This window comes from Macaca nemestrina, chromosome 14, assembly GCF_043159975.1.
Source record: "Macaca nemestrina isolate mMacNem1 chromosome 14, mMacNem.hap1, whole genome shotgun sequence".
In the NCBI taxonomy this organism is placed as follows: domain Eukaryota; kingdom Metazoa; phylum Chordata; class Mammalia; order Primates; family Cercopithecidae; genus Macaca; species Macaca nemestrina.
This window is the reverse complement of record NC_092138.1, coordinates 82,812,613-82,830,350: the sequence shown is the minus strand read 5'-3', so window position 1 is coordinate 82,830,350 and position 17,738 is coordinate 82,812,613. Positions and strand designations below refer to the sequence as shown.

Sequence of the window (17,738 nt, the reverse complement as noted above, 5' to 3'; positions counted from 1 at the left end):
GCCACTGCACTCCAGTCTTGGCGAGAGGAGTAAGGCCCTGTCTCAAAACAAAACAAGAATCCCGAAACAGCAGAAAGAAAAGATAATACTCTATACTTCCTGTATCTCTAAGTAATAGTCTCTAGGTAATAGTCTTGATTCCACCCCGCTTCTCACCCTCACATCCAAACTATCACCACGAGCATTCAGTTCTGCTTCCAGAATACATCGCAAATCCATCTCTTCCTTCCATTTCCATCCCCTCTGAAGTCCATCCAAGAAGTCCATCTCTCGGTTGAACTACTGCTGTAGACCCTGGCTGATGTCTCTTTTTTTATTCCTATTCTTCTCCCAACCTTTCTCTACCTAACAGCCGAAGTGGTCTTTTAAAAACCTAAATCAGATTTGTCATTCCCATACTTAAAACCCAACAAGAGCTTCCACTGCTTTTAAAATAAAGCCCAAGATTTATAAGGCCCTGTGTGGTTTGGCTCTGCTTTTTTCTCCACCTTCATCTCATGCTGGTCTCCCTCTCACTAACTAGGCTCCTGCCACACAGGTTGCTTTTCCCTTTTGGGAACCCACCAAGAGCTTTCTTACCTCAGGGTCTTTGCATTGGTGCTTTCATTTGATTGAAATATTCTTCCTTCGGTCCCAAACGTGGCTTGCTCATTGCCATCCTTCAGGTCCTAATGTATGTGTTATTTCTTCAGAGAGTTCAAATCATTCTGACTACTACTCTATTTAAAAAGTTTTTCTGGGAGGATCACTTGAGGTCAGGAGTTTGAGATTAACCTGGCCAACATGATGAAACTCTTGTCTCTTCTAAAAATACTAAATTAGCTGGGTATGGTTGCAGGCACCTGTAATCCCAGCTACTCAGGAGGCTGAGGCAGGAGAATTGCTTGAACCCAGGAGACGGAGGTTGCAGTGAACTAAGATTGCACCACTGCACTCCAGCCTGGGTGACAGAGTGAGACTTCATCTAAAAAAAAAAAAAAAAAACTGTAGGCCGGGCATGGTGGCTTATACCTGTAATCCTAGTATTTTGGGAGGCTGAGGCAGGTGGATCGCTTGAGCTCAGGAGTTCAAGACTAGCCTGGGCAACATGGCGAAACCCCATCTCTACTAAAACTACAAAAAATTAGCTAGGCGTGGTGGCGCATGCCTGTAGTCCCAGCTACTTGGGAGGTTGAGGCATGAGAATCACTTGAATTCGGGAGGCAGAGGTTGCAATGAGCTGGGATCATGCCACTGCACTCCAGCCTGGGCAACAGAGTGAGACTGTCTCAAAACAAACAAACAAACAAACAAAAACAAAAACAAAAAACAAACAAAAAAACGTTTTTTGAAGCTGAGGCCGGTAAGATCGCTTGGGTCTGAGAGTACGAGACCAGCCTGGGCAATATAGAGAGACCCTGTCTCTACAAAAAACTGAAAAATTAGCTGGGCATGGTGGTACATGCCTGTGGTCCCAACTCCTTGGGAGGCTGAGGTGGGAGGATTTCTTGAGCCCCGGAGGTCAAGGCTGCGGTGAACTGTGATGGCGCCACTGCACTCCAGCCTGGGCAGAGTTGGAACAACATTTTTCTTTTTCTTTTTGAGATGGAGTCTCACTCTGTTGGCCAGGCTGGAGTGCAGTAGCACGATCTCAGCTCACTGCAACCTCTGCCTCCTGGGTTCAACTGATTCTTGTGCCTCAGTCTCCTGAGTAGCTGAGATTACAGGCACACATGCCACCACGCCCGGGTAATTTTTGTATTTTTGGTAGAGATGAGGTTTTGCCATGTTGGCCAGGCTGGTCTCAAACTCCTGGTCTCAAGTGATCTGCCTGCCTCAGCCTCCCAAAGTGCTGGGATTACAGGTGTGAGCCACCATGCCCAGCCAACTTTCGAGAAGCTGTGGGTGTAGGGAAAAGAATACAACTGACATGCCTTCAACTCCTGGCCATCCCATAATTGCCTGTGTAACTTTGAATGTATCATTCAATCATTTTGAGCTGTCTTCGCCTGTACAGTGGGGAAAATAACCCTTAACATGGATGGGTATTGTGAATAGTAATGCTTTATATTTAGGATCTGTTGGAATGCATATGATGACAAATGGTAGCCAGGATTTCATTCAGATTCTCAGCTGAGGGTGTGCACCAAAATCAAATTTGGAGCTTTGTAGAAATTTGGATACCAAGAACCCAATTCAGTACTACTGAATCAGAAGAGTTATCTCCGGGTGGGTGTGGGACTCCAGTACGTGCGTTTTTCTAAAGCTTCCCAGGGGATTCAGATGTGTAGCTGTTACAACCATGCGTTTAATCCAAGCCATGCTGGAATCCTCTCTAAATGTCTCTTGCTGAGGGACTGTCCAACTTGAATAGCTCTGTTAATGGGGAACTCACAGAGCCACAGGTCCAAGCTGCTTCCTAATGGGTCATCCACCTGAGCCTTTGAGCCTTAATCCTTAGATAACAAGTTATTGATTTCTTATCAATTGGGTAATATTTGGTATTAATTTTTTAAAAAAATCTTGCAGTCCCAACCAAAGTCATCATGCCTTCCATTATTCTTGGTCACATCCAAGATGGAAGCCAATCTAGTTATCTTTTGTACTTTTATCCCTTTTGTGTTTGTGCTTCTCCCCTAACCCAATGACTTGCGCTGGGTTCCCTCCCAGACTTCTCCACTGAGCACTTTAACCTTCCACCTTCAGTGTACACGAACCTGTACCTCCAACCTCCTTAGCGATGGCCCCTCTACTTCCTGCTGTAACTGAACTCTGTCTTAAATTAGAAGATGTTTCAGATGTCAACAATGTGACTAGGCAGTCTTATGAAACATTAACCATCTCTTTGGTTGGTTGCTTGTGTACACACAAATATATTCATTCTTGGAATGTCTTGGGCCATTAAATACATCTAAAGGTTTGATGCTGGGAAAACATGATGAGGGCCAAAGAGTCTTGTGTCTGGTGAATATGCATGAAAAGGGAACCAAAGCTCTGTGGGCAAACCTGGGACATGAGAGGTAGACAGGGTTGGAAATTAGATGAGATCCTGCTCTGGGAAACCTCCCTCCTAGAAATAACTCTGGGGTCCTGCAACAGACCAAGCATCCACAATGGAATGGAAAAGAGTGCAATTCCATTAAATCCACACATTCTGTATCAGAGGCTCATTTAAAAGAAGCCATCTATTTCTAAGAGCAAGGATGGCTGGTGGGGATATGGGAACAGATTATATGATTTTCTCTAGTTTGAATGCTGTTATCTCAATAAAAGGACTTCTGTTTAAAAAGGCTGGATGTCAGGAGGGCTTAATTTTCTTGACTTTCTACAGATTGGGGAGAAAATCACAAATCAGAATGAATGCCTTGTTTTCTTTTTTTTTTTCTCTTACTATAGAATAACAGATTTTTTTTTTTCTTTCTGTGTTTAGGTATAACTGAGACTATTGGTGACATTTGAAATTATTACAGCCATCTTATTTTATATTTATTATACTTTCTTGAATAATGTTGTATCCATGAGCACTATCATGTGATATGAAACATTAGTACGCTTTACTTCCTCCCTTCAACTCACTGCTCTGGTTTTATTGAAATAATGTAAAATTTTATTTTTATTATTATTTTACATTGTTCAACGTTTAGTTCTAGAATCCTTTACTAATAGTTATGTCAAGCTCTACAGTCACATTTAAGTGATTATGGAGACATCCATACATCTTGCTGATTTCATTGTTTCTTGGTGTTTTTTCTAAAACCTGTCTGTGCTGCCCTTATTCTTACGATATTTGTTCTGATTCATCTTTTTAATTTTTTTTTCCCAGAAAAGATACATGGGTTGATTTTTAAAAATTCTGAAATATCTAAAAATGACTTTCTTGGGCTCTTTTTTTTTTTTTTTTTTTTTTTTTTTGAGACGGAGTCTCACTGTGTCTCCCAGGCTGGAGTGCAGTGGCGCGATCTCGGCTCACTGCAAGCTCCGCCCCCCGGGTTCACGCCATTCTCCCGCCTCAGCCTCCCAAGTAGCTGGGACTACAGGCGCCCGCTACCACGCCCGGCTAGTTTTTTGTATTTTTAGTAGAGACGGGGTTTCACCATGTTAGCCAGGATAGTCTCGATCTCCTGACCTCGTGATCCACCCGCCTCGGCCTCCCAAAGTGCTGGGATTACAGGCTTGAGCCACCGCGCCCGGCCTTTCTTGGGCTCTTAAGTGAAGTGTAGTTTGACTGGGTCTAGAATGGTCATGTCATAATCTTTTACCTTTAGATAGTTCTTTGTAAATATTTAATTGTCTTTTAGTAGTCAGTTGTAGGGAAAAAAATTTCATATCAATTTTATAATTCCAGGTTTACCTCCTCCTGTGCAACTGATTTTTTTCTTTGAAAGGTGCATATAAGTTGAATCTTTGGGAGATAAATACTTTCTCCATTAATTTGCTTTAAAAAGTTCAGAGATTTTGAATATATTCTATTTAGCAATCATTTGGCAATAATTGCTACAATTGCATTATCATCTACTCTGGGGTTGATGATCTGAAGATGCATAGTAAAATGTACCAGAGAACTGTAATATTTAAAAGAATGCTAAGATATATTATTTCATAGATCAGTGAATTCTTTATAAGTAAGTAATCTCATAATTTGACTATTCTCTATGTGTGCATGTTTAGAAATTTTATTAAATTCAGACATACTTATATTGGATTATTTGATGGGGTTAGTGTTTTCTCTTTTCCTGTTTGAGTGGCCTCTATCGCTATTAAATATTTATTTTAAAGATATGAATTGTAGGGTTGGAAGTCAGGGCTTATAACCAGTGCTGTGTTGGTTCCCATTGCAGAGATCAACTGTGGCAACCCTCCAGAAATGCGGCACGCTATCTTGGTAGGAAATCACAGCTCCAGGCTGGGCGGTGTGGCTCGCTATGTCTGTCAAGAGGGCTTTGAGAGCCCTGGAGGAAAGATCACTTCTGTTTGCACAGAGAAAGGCACCTGGAGAGAAAGCACTTTAACATGCACAGGTACAGATTCTGTTCTTCTGGGCTCCTGCTACCCAGGAACAAAACAGCCAGTGGGAGCCGAGGGCCTAAAACTGTCTGATTGCTGCTTCACTCTACATACTGCATCCAGCTCTGCTCTTTACCTGGTTGTGCACCTGGCTTTAGATTTGTCAGCTAAATCTTGAAGATTTAGAGGGTGGATTGGAAAAATAAGTTGGATGGAAAATGTTATGCATCCATCTTTTGAGACTCACCTTAAATCACTGTGATTCCTGTCCCCTCTGCTGACTGGCTGAGACGTTTTTCTCCATGAACCATTTTCTCAGAGGGGCACACTCCTAACTTAACACCTGTTGACCGTTTTTCAGAGAAAAGGTGTTACGATGAAAAATAGTTTTTAAATGTTTATTGTGTTAACACACATAAAACATAAAATTTATCATCTAATATAGTTTCATTTCTTTTTTTTTGAAATGGAGTCTTGCTTTGTCACCCAGGCTGGAGTGCACTGGCGCGATCTCAGCTCACTGCAGCCTCCGCCTCCCGGGTTACAGTGATCCAGTGATTCTCGTGCCTCAGCCTCCCGAGTACCTGGGATTACAGGTGTCTGCCACCATGTCTGGCTAATTTTTGTATTTTAAGTAGAGACAGGGTTTCATCACGTTGCCCAGGCTGGTCTCGAACTCCAGGCCTCAAGCAATCTGCCTGCTTAGGCCTCCCAAAGTGCTGGGATTACAGGTGTGAGCCACCATGCCTGGCTTACCATCTAATATAGTTTGGATGTTTGTCTCCTCCATATCTCATGCCAAAATGTGGTCTTCAGTGTTGGAGGTGGGGCCTGGTGGGAAGTGTTTGGGTGATGGGGCCAGATCACTCAGGAATGGCTTTGTGTCCTCCCCTTGGTGATGAATTCTTGCTCTTAGTTCACATGAGAGCTCGCTGTTAAAAGGAGCCTGGCACCTTCTTCTCTCTCTTTGGCTCCCTCTCTTGCCGTTTGACATGCCTGCTCCCTCTTCACCTTCTGCCATGATCATCAACTTCCCAAGGCCCTCACCAGAAGCAGATGCTGGTGCCATGCTTCCTGTACAGCCTGCAGAACCATGAGCCAGATAAACCTCTTTCTTTATAAATTACCTGGTCTCAGGTATTCCTTTATAGCAACATGAAACTGATGAAGACACCATCCGAACTATTTTTAAGTGTGCAGTTCAGTAGTGTTTGTTTACGTATACTCATGTTGTTGCACAACCAATCTCCAGAACTTTTTCATCTTGCAAAACTGAAACGTTATACCCATTAAACAACAACTCCCCATTTGCCCCTCCCCACAGCCCCTGGAATGTCACCCTTCTACTTTCTGTCTCTTGTGAATTTGACTACTGTAGGTATCTCATATGGTACTTGTCCATTTGAGACTGGCTTATTTCACTAAGCATAATGTCTTTAAGATACATCCATGTTGTAACATGTGTCAACATTTCCTTTCTTCTTAAGGCTAATAGTCCATTATATGAGTATCCCACATTTTGTTTATCCATTCATCTGTTGATGGACACTTGGGTATGTTCCATCTTTCGGCTATGATGAATAATGCTTGAAATGTGTGTACAAATATCTCTTTGAGACCCTGTTTTCAATTCTTTTGGATATATACACAAAAGTGGAATTGCTGGTGAAAACGAGTTTTGAGGCCTGGTGCAGTGGCTCATGCCTGTAATCTCTGCAGTTTGGGAGGCTGAGGCAGGTAGATCACTTGAGGTCAGGAGTTCAAGACCAGCCTGGCCAACATGGCAAAACCCCATGTCTACTAAAAATACAAAAATTAGCTGGGTGCAGTGGCTCACACCTGTAATCCCAGCACTTTGAGAGGCCAAGGCAGGAGGATTGCTTGACCCCTGGAGTTCAAGACCAGCCTGGAAGACATAGTGAGACCTCATCTCTACAAAAAATTAAAAATTTGCCAGGTGTGGCGGTGCACACCTGTAGCCCCCACTGCTCGGGTGGCTGACGCAGGAGAATTGTTTGAACCCAGGAGACAGTTGCGAGCCAAGATCACATCCCTGCACTCTAGCCTGGGGAATAGAGTGAGACTCTGTCTCAATAAAAAAAGGAGTTTTGAGACTTCAGTTCATATTCTATCAATGCCATATATTAGCCGTGTGTCATTAGGTGAGGCATTCTGAGCCTCAGTTTCCTCATCTATAAAAGAAGGAAATAAAATCTGTTTTTCTTACTTCAAAGAGTGTTGAAAAGGAATCAAATAAGATAATCTGTGGGGCACATTTTAGAAAACTGAAAACACCATGCACATGGTTAGTCTTTTTCCTAAAGTTGTTAGCCTCACGTGAAGCTCTTCTCATGAATCAGAAGCGTGTGCTTCTACATGATTCATTTCACACCTCTGCCTCCGAGGGACAAGGTGAGAAAAGGCAATGATTCTTACCATTTGGGATGGTTGATCAGAAGGTATGACAAATGGTTGTCACACAGTCCCTGGGAATATATTTCTGGCTGTTGACTTGCTTGGCTCTGAAGACAGGTCTCTGAAGAGTGAAATCTCCAGGAGCTTTGATCTGGATCTCTGCTTTGACTAGCAGCAGAATTGTGGTCTTGCTCACCAATATTTTCCATTGGAAAGTCTAGCCAGAGCAAACAAGAGATGTAGGCCCCTGAGGATTATTTGTCCATAGGCAATGGTTCATAATTATGTTGGGGATGGGAATTTGAGGAAATCTGTCCATTCACTCAATAGATATCTATTTAGCATGCACTATATGTCAGGTACTTTGTCGGCATGACCCTCTTGGAATTTACAGTGAAACAGGGGAAACAGACCTTTTCCCCAAAGATATGCACATACACATACACACATAATGTTTTACAAGTAACAAGGTGTTCCTGGATCTCTGAAATCCTTGAGTAAAGCATTCTTGGAATAGATGGAAAGCTCAGCTCTGCCGTTGAGGCCCTGTGTGTGCCATGCAATTCCTACATTTGGTTATCTCCATCAGAATTCAAGAGGATGTAGGCCAGAGACTGCCATCGGAAAAACAAAGAAGGGTAGAGCTGGATGAGAACCCAGAGATATAATGCAGTCTTCTCTTAGAGAGGTCTCATTGCCTTGCCCAGCCTGCACAGAGGAGCAAGGTTAAACGTGTAACTGATACCAAAGACTCTAGGGTTCCAGTCTTAATAATTGGAGCTAATGCCACGCTGGACTAGACTGACGGTCACTCCAACCTATCATGGCATTTGCAAAAGCACCTCCAACAGTTATTTGGAGGAAGTGAGGTAGTTGCCTCCTGGAATGCTGAATTCAACGTTTTGGGGAAGTATTCCCGACACAGAGCAACTGCTGGAGTCACTTGGTAAGAGCTGGGTATAGCTTCTGAGCCTCAGCCATTTGCTTCATTGCTCAAGCTGCTCTGCCTCCACCATTCAGCAGTCAATGGGGGTATAAGAATTAGTCACCGCATGAAAAACCAGTGGATCTGCATGGGGCATAGTAAGCTATTAATTAGCTGATGCTTGTAGAGCACTTTGAAGAACAAACATGTTATGTAACTGCTAATTATAATTACCATCCTCAGCCTGCTACCTTTCACAAAGTCTGTGGCTCCAGCTGCAGCTGTTTCCATGGGTTTATGCGAGCTTTGATTTAAGGAAAGAAAAGGCATTTTCCCTGAGAGCTGTGATCTTTCTGTGAGGAGGCCTTTATGCCCTCAATCAGGATTGGCAGCTAAATTCAATTTCCGCAGATAAAGGAGATGATTTACATGATGATTAATTCATGGTGCAGTGCAGATGATCTCTGGGTGGGTAGGTAGGAGAGGCTTCTGGAAATGTAGTAAGAGTTGCTGATTACCATGGCTCTTCCTCAGCTACCCCTCTTCTTTTTTCTTTTCCCTGTTTTTCACTTTTTACCTATTTCTTCACTCCCCTCATCCCAACTGTCTCTGTGTATTTGTTGTTGTTGTTGTTGTTGGAGATGGAGTCTCACTCTGTCACCCGGGTTGAAGTGCAGTAATTACAGCTAACCACAGCCACAAACTCCTGGGCTCAAGCTATCCTTCTGCCTCAGCCTCCCAAGCAGCTGGGACCACAGACATGACCCACCATGCGTGGCTAAGTTTTAAAAAGTTTTTTTTTATAGAGACGGGGGTCTCACTATGTTGCCCAGGTTGGTCTCAAACTGCTAGCCTCAAGCCATCCTCCTGCCTGTGTGTATTTTATATTTCCCTTTCTTAATATTCACTTTTGGCTTCCCCTCTCATCTTTTTCTACTTTAATGCTTCTCTCTGAATGCCTCCTACCTCTGTCCTGTTTTCACTGTTTATCTTCCTGGACTTCTATGTTTAGTTCCAAACTGGGTAGAATAATTTATCTTTACCTGGGTTGTTTTTAATTACCTTTAAAAATATTTTTGACTAGTCTTTTGGATTAGTAGCACAAATCTGTATGTGCTTTTAATGAGCTGTGAGCTCTATCAAGATGGTGGGACTCTTTTTTCCCACCCCCTGCAAGGCCAGTTTGGACTGGAAACTCCAGACAGCTGGGAATTAGGCAATCACTTTAGTGTCTGGAAAAACCCCAGGTGGAAGCTTGATGTTAATGAGTCAGTTTACCTCAAGATCAAAGAGACTGATTCATTCTTGATAAGACTTTCCCTGGCTTCCATTCTGCACAGGCCATTTGGCTTTTCATGTTTAGAATCTGGGTTAATGATTATAAGGCTGACGCTCACTCACTCCACGCTCTCTGAAGGGTAACATCTCTGCTGGAACAGAGGCTGTTTATCGCTGGGATCCTTTCTGTGCCCCTAAACTGCTCTGGGCACTGCTCAGATGCCTGCAGGACACTGTTAGCCTCTGTCCCTTCTGTTTGGCTGGTGACCCTCTTCTCCGGCCACTGGGTGCTCACTTGCAGCCATACACATTTCAGATGGAACAGAAAGGTCAGCCGGAATAAATGGATACATTTCCATAAATAGCCACATGGTCAGATGTATTGGAATATGTGAATGAGGTTTGGACCATCAAGCATTATAGCTCCTGCTGGCTGAGCATGAATGTACATACCCAGGGCTCAACCAGGGACCTGAATGCTCGATTTCATTTCATCCTCTTAAAACCCTTTTGAAGTCAGCTTTGTTATTTTCATTTCAGAGATGAGTAATCTGAGACTCATAAAGGTTAAGTGACTTTTACTGGTCACTCAATAATTAGCAAATGGGAGAGCCAGGATTTGAACTGAGGCCTGTAAGCCCAGAAAGCCCACATTCTTTCTCCTACGTCAGTGTCTTCCAAGCTTGAATTATTTGTATACCACCCTGACACAATGTTTGCTATAATAAGAGTATTATTTACTTAGAATGTTTCCTTAAACAACATAACCTTAAACTTATAATTCAAATTTATTAAGGACGATATATGTGATCTCATGAGTCTGATGAAGTAGGTGTATTTTTCTGATATACACAAAAACCGATACATAGCGAACAGATAAAAATGTATTCCTGGCTGGGCGCGGTGGCTCACGCCTGTAATCCCTGCACTTTGGGAGGCCGAGGGGGGTGGATCACCTGAGGTTAGGAGTTTGAGACCAGCCTGGCCAACACGGTGAGATCCTGCCTCTACTAAAGATACAAAAATTAGCTGGGTGTGGTGGCACGTGCCTGTAGTCCCAGTTACTTGGGAGGCTGAGGCCAGAGGATTGCTTGAACTCAGGAGGCAGAGGTTGTAGTGAGCTGAGAACACGCCACTGCACTCCATCCTAGATGACAGTGCAAGACTCCGTCTCCAAAAAAAAAAAAAAAAAAGTATTTGTGTGCCACCAAAAATCATCCCAAAGTGTGCAATATATTTTACACTAACGTGCTCTAAGCCATGCTACTTCTACTTATTTTATGTGAATCTAAGACTTCAAAGAAAGAAAGGAAACACATTAAAACTTTTATAGCCAAATATACATTTATTCAAGTAGCCACTGTGGGAAGCCATACCCTGATTTCTGTGGTGCTGCCATTATCATCATGTGTTTGCCTTGGAAGGCAGTTTATGAGCCGTATTAGAAGATCAGTTACATTCCTTTTGAAATCGGATGCTGTTTTGACTAGAAATGATACTGAGCTCGCTTGACCATCTGTTTGGGTCACCTGGATTTATTCTGTATGACCTTTTGCTGTTTCCAGAAATATAGAAAAAGGATATAAAATTGTAAACCAAGGGAGTACACTAGACCAACCCCTGTCCTTGCACAGTGGGACTTCTGAAAGAGTAGTCTGGGCTCACTGTCTTGTTCCCTCCCCTCCTATGCTCTTCTCAGCCTACTGGGGGGAAACCAGGTATCGAACACCCCCACTTCACTGTAGCATCTCACCAAGGTCACTGATGACCACCTAACTGCCAACTTCATGTTCCAGTTTCAGCTCTCATCCTTCTCAACCTTTCCACAACATTTAGCATTGTGGATCATTTATCCATCCATTCAACTAGTCAACCAAATAATACATATTTTTTAATATCTATATTTAAGGCACTATACTAGGACCTGAGGATAGAGAGAGAAACATGGTCTTTGCCATTGTAAAGTTACATTCAGGAGAGGTAGTCATTATATAATGACTTACATATTTAGTTAATGTAATAAGTACCACATACAGAAATACTAGATGCTAACAAAATATCAAAATATGTAACATTATATATATCTATACCTATCTATATATACATAACATTATATATATATGTATGTGTATACACACACACACACAGACACACACACACACACATACACACACACACACACACACAGAGTAAAGCAAAACAAAGGCACTTACTTTATCACCCACTGAGGCTTTCTTTCCCCAAATCCAATGAGAGTTCAGCTGGATGCTATGTGGGCCTCCTTCTTTTAAGCCAGAGAGGTCTCCGTTTTCTACAACTAGACAGGACAAGGGTCTGCTCTTCCCACCTCTACCCAAAATCAAACCTCAGATCTAATCCTGATGTTGTGGGCAGTCCATCAGGGGAGAAGGGCCATGTGAGAGGAGAGAGGGAGATGGAGCTTGCGCCCACTGCCTTGAACTGCTCCAGGCCCTTCTTGGCTAGGGAATGAGGAGGCTGTGGGGGACTGGTGGGAAGGAAGGCTGATAATTTTCTTAAAGAAATTATTTTTATTTTTAATTTTTAGGGACAGAGTCTTGTTGTATCACCCAGGCTGGAGTGCAGTGGCACACTCTCAGCTCACTGCAACCTCCGCCTCCCAGATTCAAGCGATTCTCGTGCCTCGGCCTCCCGAGTAGCTGGGATTACAGGTGTGCACCACCACACCTGGCTAATTTCTATATTTTTAGTAGAGATGTGTTTTCGCCATGTTGGCCAGGCTGGTCTCGAATTCCTGGCCTCAAGTAATCTTCCCGCCTCGGCCTCTCAAAGTGCTGAGATTACAGGTGTCAGCTACTGTGCCTGGCCTTGGAAGGCCGAGAGACACTCTTTCAAGTTCTTCCTTTCCTTCCTAGACATCAGTCACTCTGCCAGCCTCCTGCCTCTCTTCTGCATTGCCTTTTTCCTCTGGTACCCCCCAAGTTTCAGTGTTTCCCAGTGTTCTGCCGTTGGGCCATTCACTGTCTCTGCCCTACCAGCATATCTCACCTGTAACCATCCCTTCAACTACCATTAACAGATACACGACTTTTAAGAGTACTTTTTCCCTACATAGTCAGCAGATAACATCGTCACAGCCCAGTGCCTGGAGTGGCAGGATGCTTGGCATTTGATAGCCATTCAGTTAGTAGTGAGCAGGGAATGAAAGAGCTCTGGGACAGCTCCAAAGAAGACTTCCAGAAATGTTTTCAGTTATCAGCACTATTGGAATGAGGGCATATAGTCTCCATTCAAAGGGCAGCATTAATGTAGATGTTGAATATCTGATTCATTTATAAAGGAGTCTTTCCAACTAATTTGTAGGCACCTGGAGGGAAAAGCAACCAAACTTTGTTAAACTGCTCCCTGGGATGAAATATCTGACACCCCTATAATTGGATCTGGGTCCCATCTGTGCAGAGAGCATGGCACAGGCTGGAGGCAGATGGCATCTTTGAGATGCCATTTACAGTTGTCATAGTGAATGAGCAAGAAGGAAGGACAAGAAAGAAAACTCCTTTCTAATCTCTGCTTGGATGACAAAGGAACTGAGAGTAAGAAGGAAATTCGCTTTGCTGGCAACTCAGAGAGAAGATGAGGGCTGGGCTGGTGCCTTTTCTTTCTGGACCAGGTGGTGAGTTAGTATCAAAGGCATGTGTGAGTGAGCAGAGATGCCAAGAGCTCTGGGGCTTTGAAGGGCAGCAAAGAGGGTAGAGGCCAGAAATATCTGGGGCTTGTTCAGGCTGATAAAAGAGTAGTACCAACATCATCTTTATGCTACCCAAGGGGGTGAACTGATAAGGTCATTGTGTCTCTTAGGGTACCCATGCTCATAATTGGAGTATTTCTTTTCTTTTTTTCTCTCTTTTCTTTCTTTCTTTCTTTTTTTTTTTTTTTTTTGCAATGGAGTCTCATTCTGTTGCCCGGGCTGCAGTGCAGTGGCATAATCTTGGCTCACTGCAACCTCTGCCTCCTGGGTTCAAGTAATTCTTGTGCCTCAGTTTCCCAAGTAGTTGGAATTACAGGTGTGTACCACCACGCCTGGCTAATTTTTTGTATTTTTAGTAGACACAGGGTTTCACCATGTTGCCCAGGCTGGTCTCAAACTCCTGACCTCAAGTGATATGCCTGTCTCAGCCTCCCGAAGTGCTAGGATTACAGGCGTGAGCCACCGTACCCACCTGGCTCACAATTGGAGTATTTATTTGATTTCAATTTGTGTGTGTTCTAGGGAGAAATACTAATATGGAGATCCAGGAATGCTGCAGACAGCCGTGGGTGGCCTTTCTGGTATCTCAGTAGGAGTTTGCCTGTTTTCCCCTCTCTGCCTGCATTGATTTTCGCTTGCTAATAGATGACCTGGGCTTACCCAAGACCAGGTCCTGTGGGACACAGAATCTAGGCATTGTTCCCGAAGGGATGATTTAGTAAAGATATAAACTCTTATTTGGGCAGAGAGATCAATAGATCTGGGTCGATCCAAAGCTAGCATTGGTTCTGAGTACAGGAGAAGAGGGTTGGCCCTCCAGGTACCTAAGGTACAGGCTTCCTTTTGCACTTGGAGACTGCGAAGAGATTTACCAGAAGGGAGAAACAGGAGCTGAGTTGTGGAGAGTCTTTTCTGAGATGGAGAATTAGCTTTCTCGCTCTTCTTAGATGGGAGCCTTTCATTGGGTTTATATTTATTACGCAGTAGAGAATCAAATCCCAGGCATCAGGAATGGGAACCAAGGGCAGTAAAGCAGGGAAAGAAGGAGAGTCAGCGTACGATGCCTGATTGTACTGGTCTCCACAGAGGGCGGGCATTACCCCATCTGTGTGACAGTGTCCTTAGACGCTGAAGAAACTAAGTCTTTGTTGGACAGCCCTTCAGAGAAAAGAAAGGAGGAAGGATTTCTCTATCAGCTCCTGTCCCCATGGGATTTTAACTCCCCTGCACTTCCAGATGGCATGTGCTGGGGTGTGGGTGCCACAGCAGGGAAGCCCCAGAATAGGAGGCAAGACCTGGTCATGTTGTCAAAACCCATGCAGGGATGGGACAAGGAGCAGGGGAAGCTGAGAGGTTGAGGAGTTCTTAAGAGGTGTTTGCTTCAATGGGAAGGCTTGAACTGGGGCTGTGGAATATCCAGTTTTGGTGACATGAGGATAACTTTCTCCAGGAATAATTGTATGATAGCTTCTGTCTGCGGGAATTTTGTTTGTTTTTGTTTTTGTTTTTGAGATGGAGTCTCACTCTGTCACCCAAGCTGGAGTGCAGTGGCAGGATCTTGGCTCACTGCAACCTCTGCTTCCCGGGTTCAAGGGATTCTCCTGCCTCAGCCTCCCAAGTAGCTGGGACTACAGGCATGCGCCAGTGCGCCCGGCTAATTTTTGTATTTTTAGTAGAGACGGGATTTCGCCATGTTAGCCAGGCTGGTCTCGAACTCCTGACCTCAGGTGACCAACCTGCCTTGGCCTCCCAAAGTGCTGGGATTACAGGTGTGAGCCATTGCGCCAGGCCTGTTTGTTTTTGATAGTATTGTAAATGAAATCGTTTTCTTCATTTCATCTTTGGACTGCTCATTGCTAGTGTATGGAAATACAATAGGTTTTTGTACATTGGCATTGTATTCCGCAACCTCGCTGACCTCCTTTCTCAGCTCTAATACTTGTTTTGGTGTGGATTCCTTAGAGTTTTATATATAGATATATATAAGATCATATCATTTGCAAGTAGATTACTTGTGTGTAGGGAGTTTATTTTATTTTATTTTACTATTTTTGAGATGGAGTTTTGCTCTGTCACCCAGGCTGGAGTGCAGTGGTGCAATCTCAGCTTACTGCAACCTCAGGTTCAAGCCATTCTCCTGCCTCAGCCTTGCAAGTAGTTGAGATTACAGGCACGTGCCACCACACCTCGCTAAGTTTTGTATTTTTAGTAGAGATGGGGTTTCACTATGTTGTCCAGGTTGGTCTCAAACTTCTGAGCTCAGGTAATCTGCCAACCTTGACCTCCCAAAGTGCTGGGATTACAGGTGTGAGCCACTGCACCCGGCTGGGAATTTGATTTCAAAGAAATAAAAAGCTAGATCCCCTTTCCTTCTTCCTGTCTCAACAACCACTTGAGGGTTAACTGGGACTGTTGAAAACTATGTTGCCTCGGGGAACCAAGGCCTTCATATGGTTTCCCACATTGCTAAATTCATTACCTGGAATACATGCAGAATATTTAAAAGAAGCAGAACAACCCAGAGGAATCCGTGGCCTCCTGATAGAAGCAGATTAAATAGCTTCAGTTACAGGAGTGCCAGAAGTAGCTAGGAACCTTGTGGAGAATTTCTTTAGTTTGACCCAACCTGTTTCTGAGGCGTGGTCCTGTGTGGTGAGACATGTCATTTTCCCCCTTGGGATAGCAGTGACTTGAAGGAGTTTCCCACCATCCTGCTGGGAAGAGAAAGGTGGAAGCAGGTCTCACCTGTGCAATTGCAGGGAAGGTCTCACTCAGGACCCAGTTCTGGGCCTCGTTCCATTCTACCCGAGTGGAATGCCAGTGGCATCAGTGGCCTGTCAAGTGAATCACAGGTTGGAATTCTGACCTATACCCAAGCAGGAATCTTTCCTTTCCCTCTAAGTCGGGTAATGGGCCATGCTCATTCCTGATGAAGAGAAGTTGGGTGATTGGCTTGGGAGAGCTTGCATTGCCTGACTCAGTGTCGGCCTCTGAGGATGAATGGTGACCAGTAGAGATACCAGCTGAGCAGATAGACTGATCTCCCTCAGAATTTTCCTAAAGCCCATTGATGCATTTTTGTGAGTTGACTGCCTTTTTCTCTTTTAGAAATTCTGACAAAAATTGATGATGTATCAGTGTTTAATGATACCTGTGTGAGATGGCAAATAAACTCAGGAAGAATAAACCCCAAGATCGCATATGTGGTAAGTAAAATGATCCACTTCTTCCTGCTAGGACAGACACGTCACCCATGGGAATATGAGTCAGAGGGACTTGCCTCCGTGAGAGCTTTTCAATCTAAATGCTGCTTCTTTTTTTTTTTTTTTTTTTTGAGACAGTCTCACTCTGTTGCCCAGGCTGGAGTGCAGTGGTGGGATCTTGGCTCACTGCAACCTCAGCCTCCTGGGTGCAAGTGATTCTCCTGCCTGAGCCTCCTAAGTAGCTGGTATTACAGGTGTGCACCACCATGCTTGGCTAATTTTTTGTATTTTCAGTAGAGATGGGGTTTCACCATGTTGGCCAGGCTGGTCTTGAACTTCTGACTTCAGGTGATCCACCTACCTCGGCCTCCCAGAGTGCTGGGATTATAGGCATGAGCCACCGCGCCTGGCCTCAATCTAACTGCTTTCCGATCCCACTGTCATTTAAAAAGAGCGGACGGAATTTTTGAAGATATCTGTATTATTTCGTTATTTTGCATTTTGTGTTTAACATGTTTGTCATTCAGCAGGGTGCGTGTGTGGGGGATGCGTTTATATTTGGCATCCTCACGATTGCTTGTTTCCAAGCGCTTGTATTTCACACCCCCAGAGCAAGCCCGGGAACGTCTGCTGACTTGGTGACAGAGTGCAGCCAATGGTCCTCAGGTTGCAGTTGTCTCCATTTGATCATTCGTGTGCAGGAGAGCACTTCCTAGGGAGATTCCTCATTTATGTCTCTTCTAGGGGTTTAATATTCACCGGGCTGATCAGACTTTATCAGCAGATACCTGGCAGCAGAGATGTACCTTACGAATGCTCCCTGGCTGAGCAGCGCAGTATAAAATGGAATAGTAGGAGAATGGGCTCCAGCACCACAAATTCTGGATTGTTTTGACTGGAGTCATAGGGGGTTCTCTTGTCTTTTCCTCTCAAAGATATCCGTAAAAGGACAACGGTTAGACCCTATGGAATCAGTTCATGAGGAGACAGTCAACTTGACCACAGACAGCAGGACCCCAGAAGTGTGCCTAGCCCTGTACCCAGGCACCAACTACACGGTGAACATCTCCACAGCACCTCCCAGGCGCTCTGTGCCAGCCGTCATTGGTTTCCAGACAGCTGGTAGGTGGAGGCGAAGCCTCATTTCCTCCTAGAAAACGCTAAGCACGGAATGTGGGGAAGTATGCTGCAGAATCAGCTGGGCCGG

The 17,738-nt window shown here is 44.1% G+C and overlaps 1 protein-coding gene across 7 annotated transcripts in view; it reads left to right on the top strand.

Moving 5' to 3' along the window:
• Window positions 1–17,738, top strand: part of LOC105481077 (sushi domain containing 1) — a 138,925-nt gene that overhangs the window by 45,910 nt on the left and 75,277 nt on the right. For all 7 annotated transcript variants that reach the window (XM_071078159.1, XM_071078158.1, XM_071078161.1 and 4 more), the window contains 3 exons: window positions 4,818–4,997; window positions 16,437–16,534; window positions 17,467–17,653. In XM_071078159.1, coding sequence (XP_070934260.1) covers window positions 4,818–4,997; window positions 16,437–16,534; window positions 17,467–17,653 — 465 coding nt within the window. The remainder of the gene's footprint in view (window positions 1–4,817; window positions 4,998–16,436; window positions 16,535–17,466; window positions 17,654–17,738) is intronic.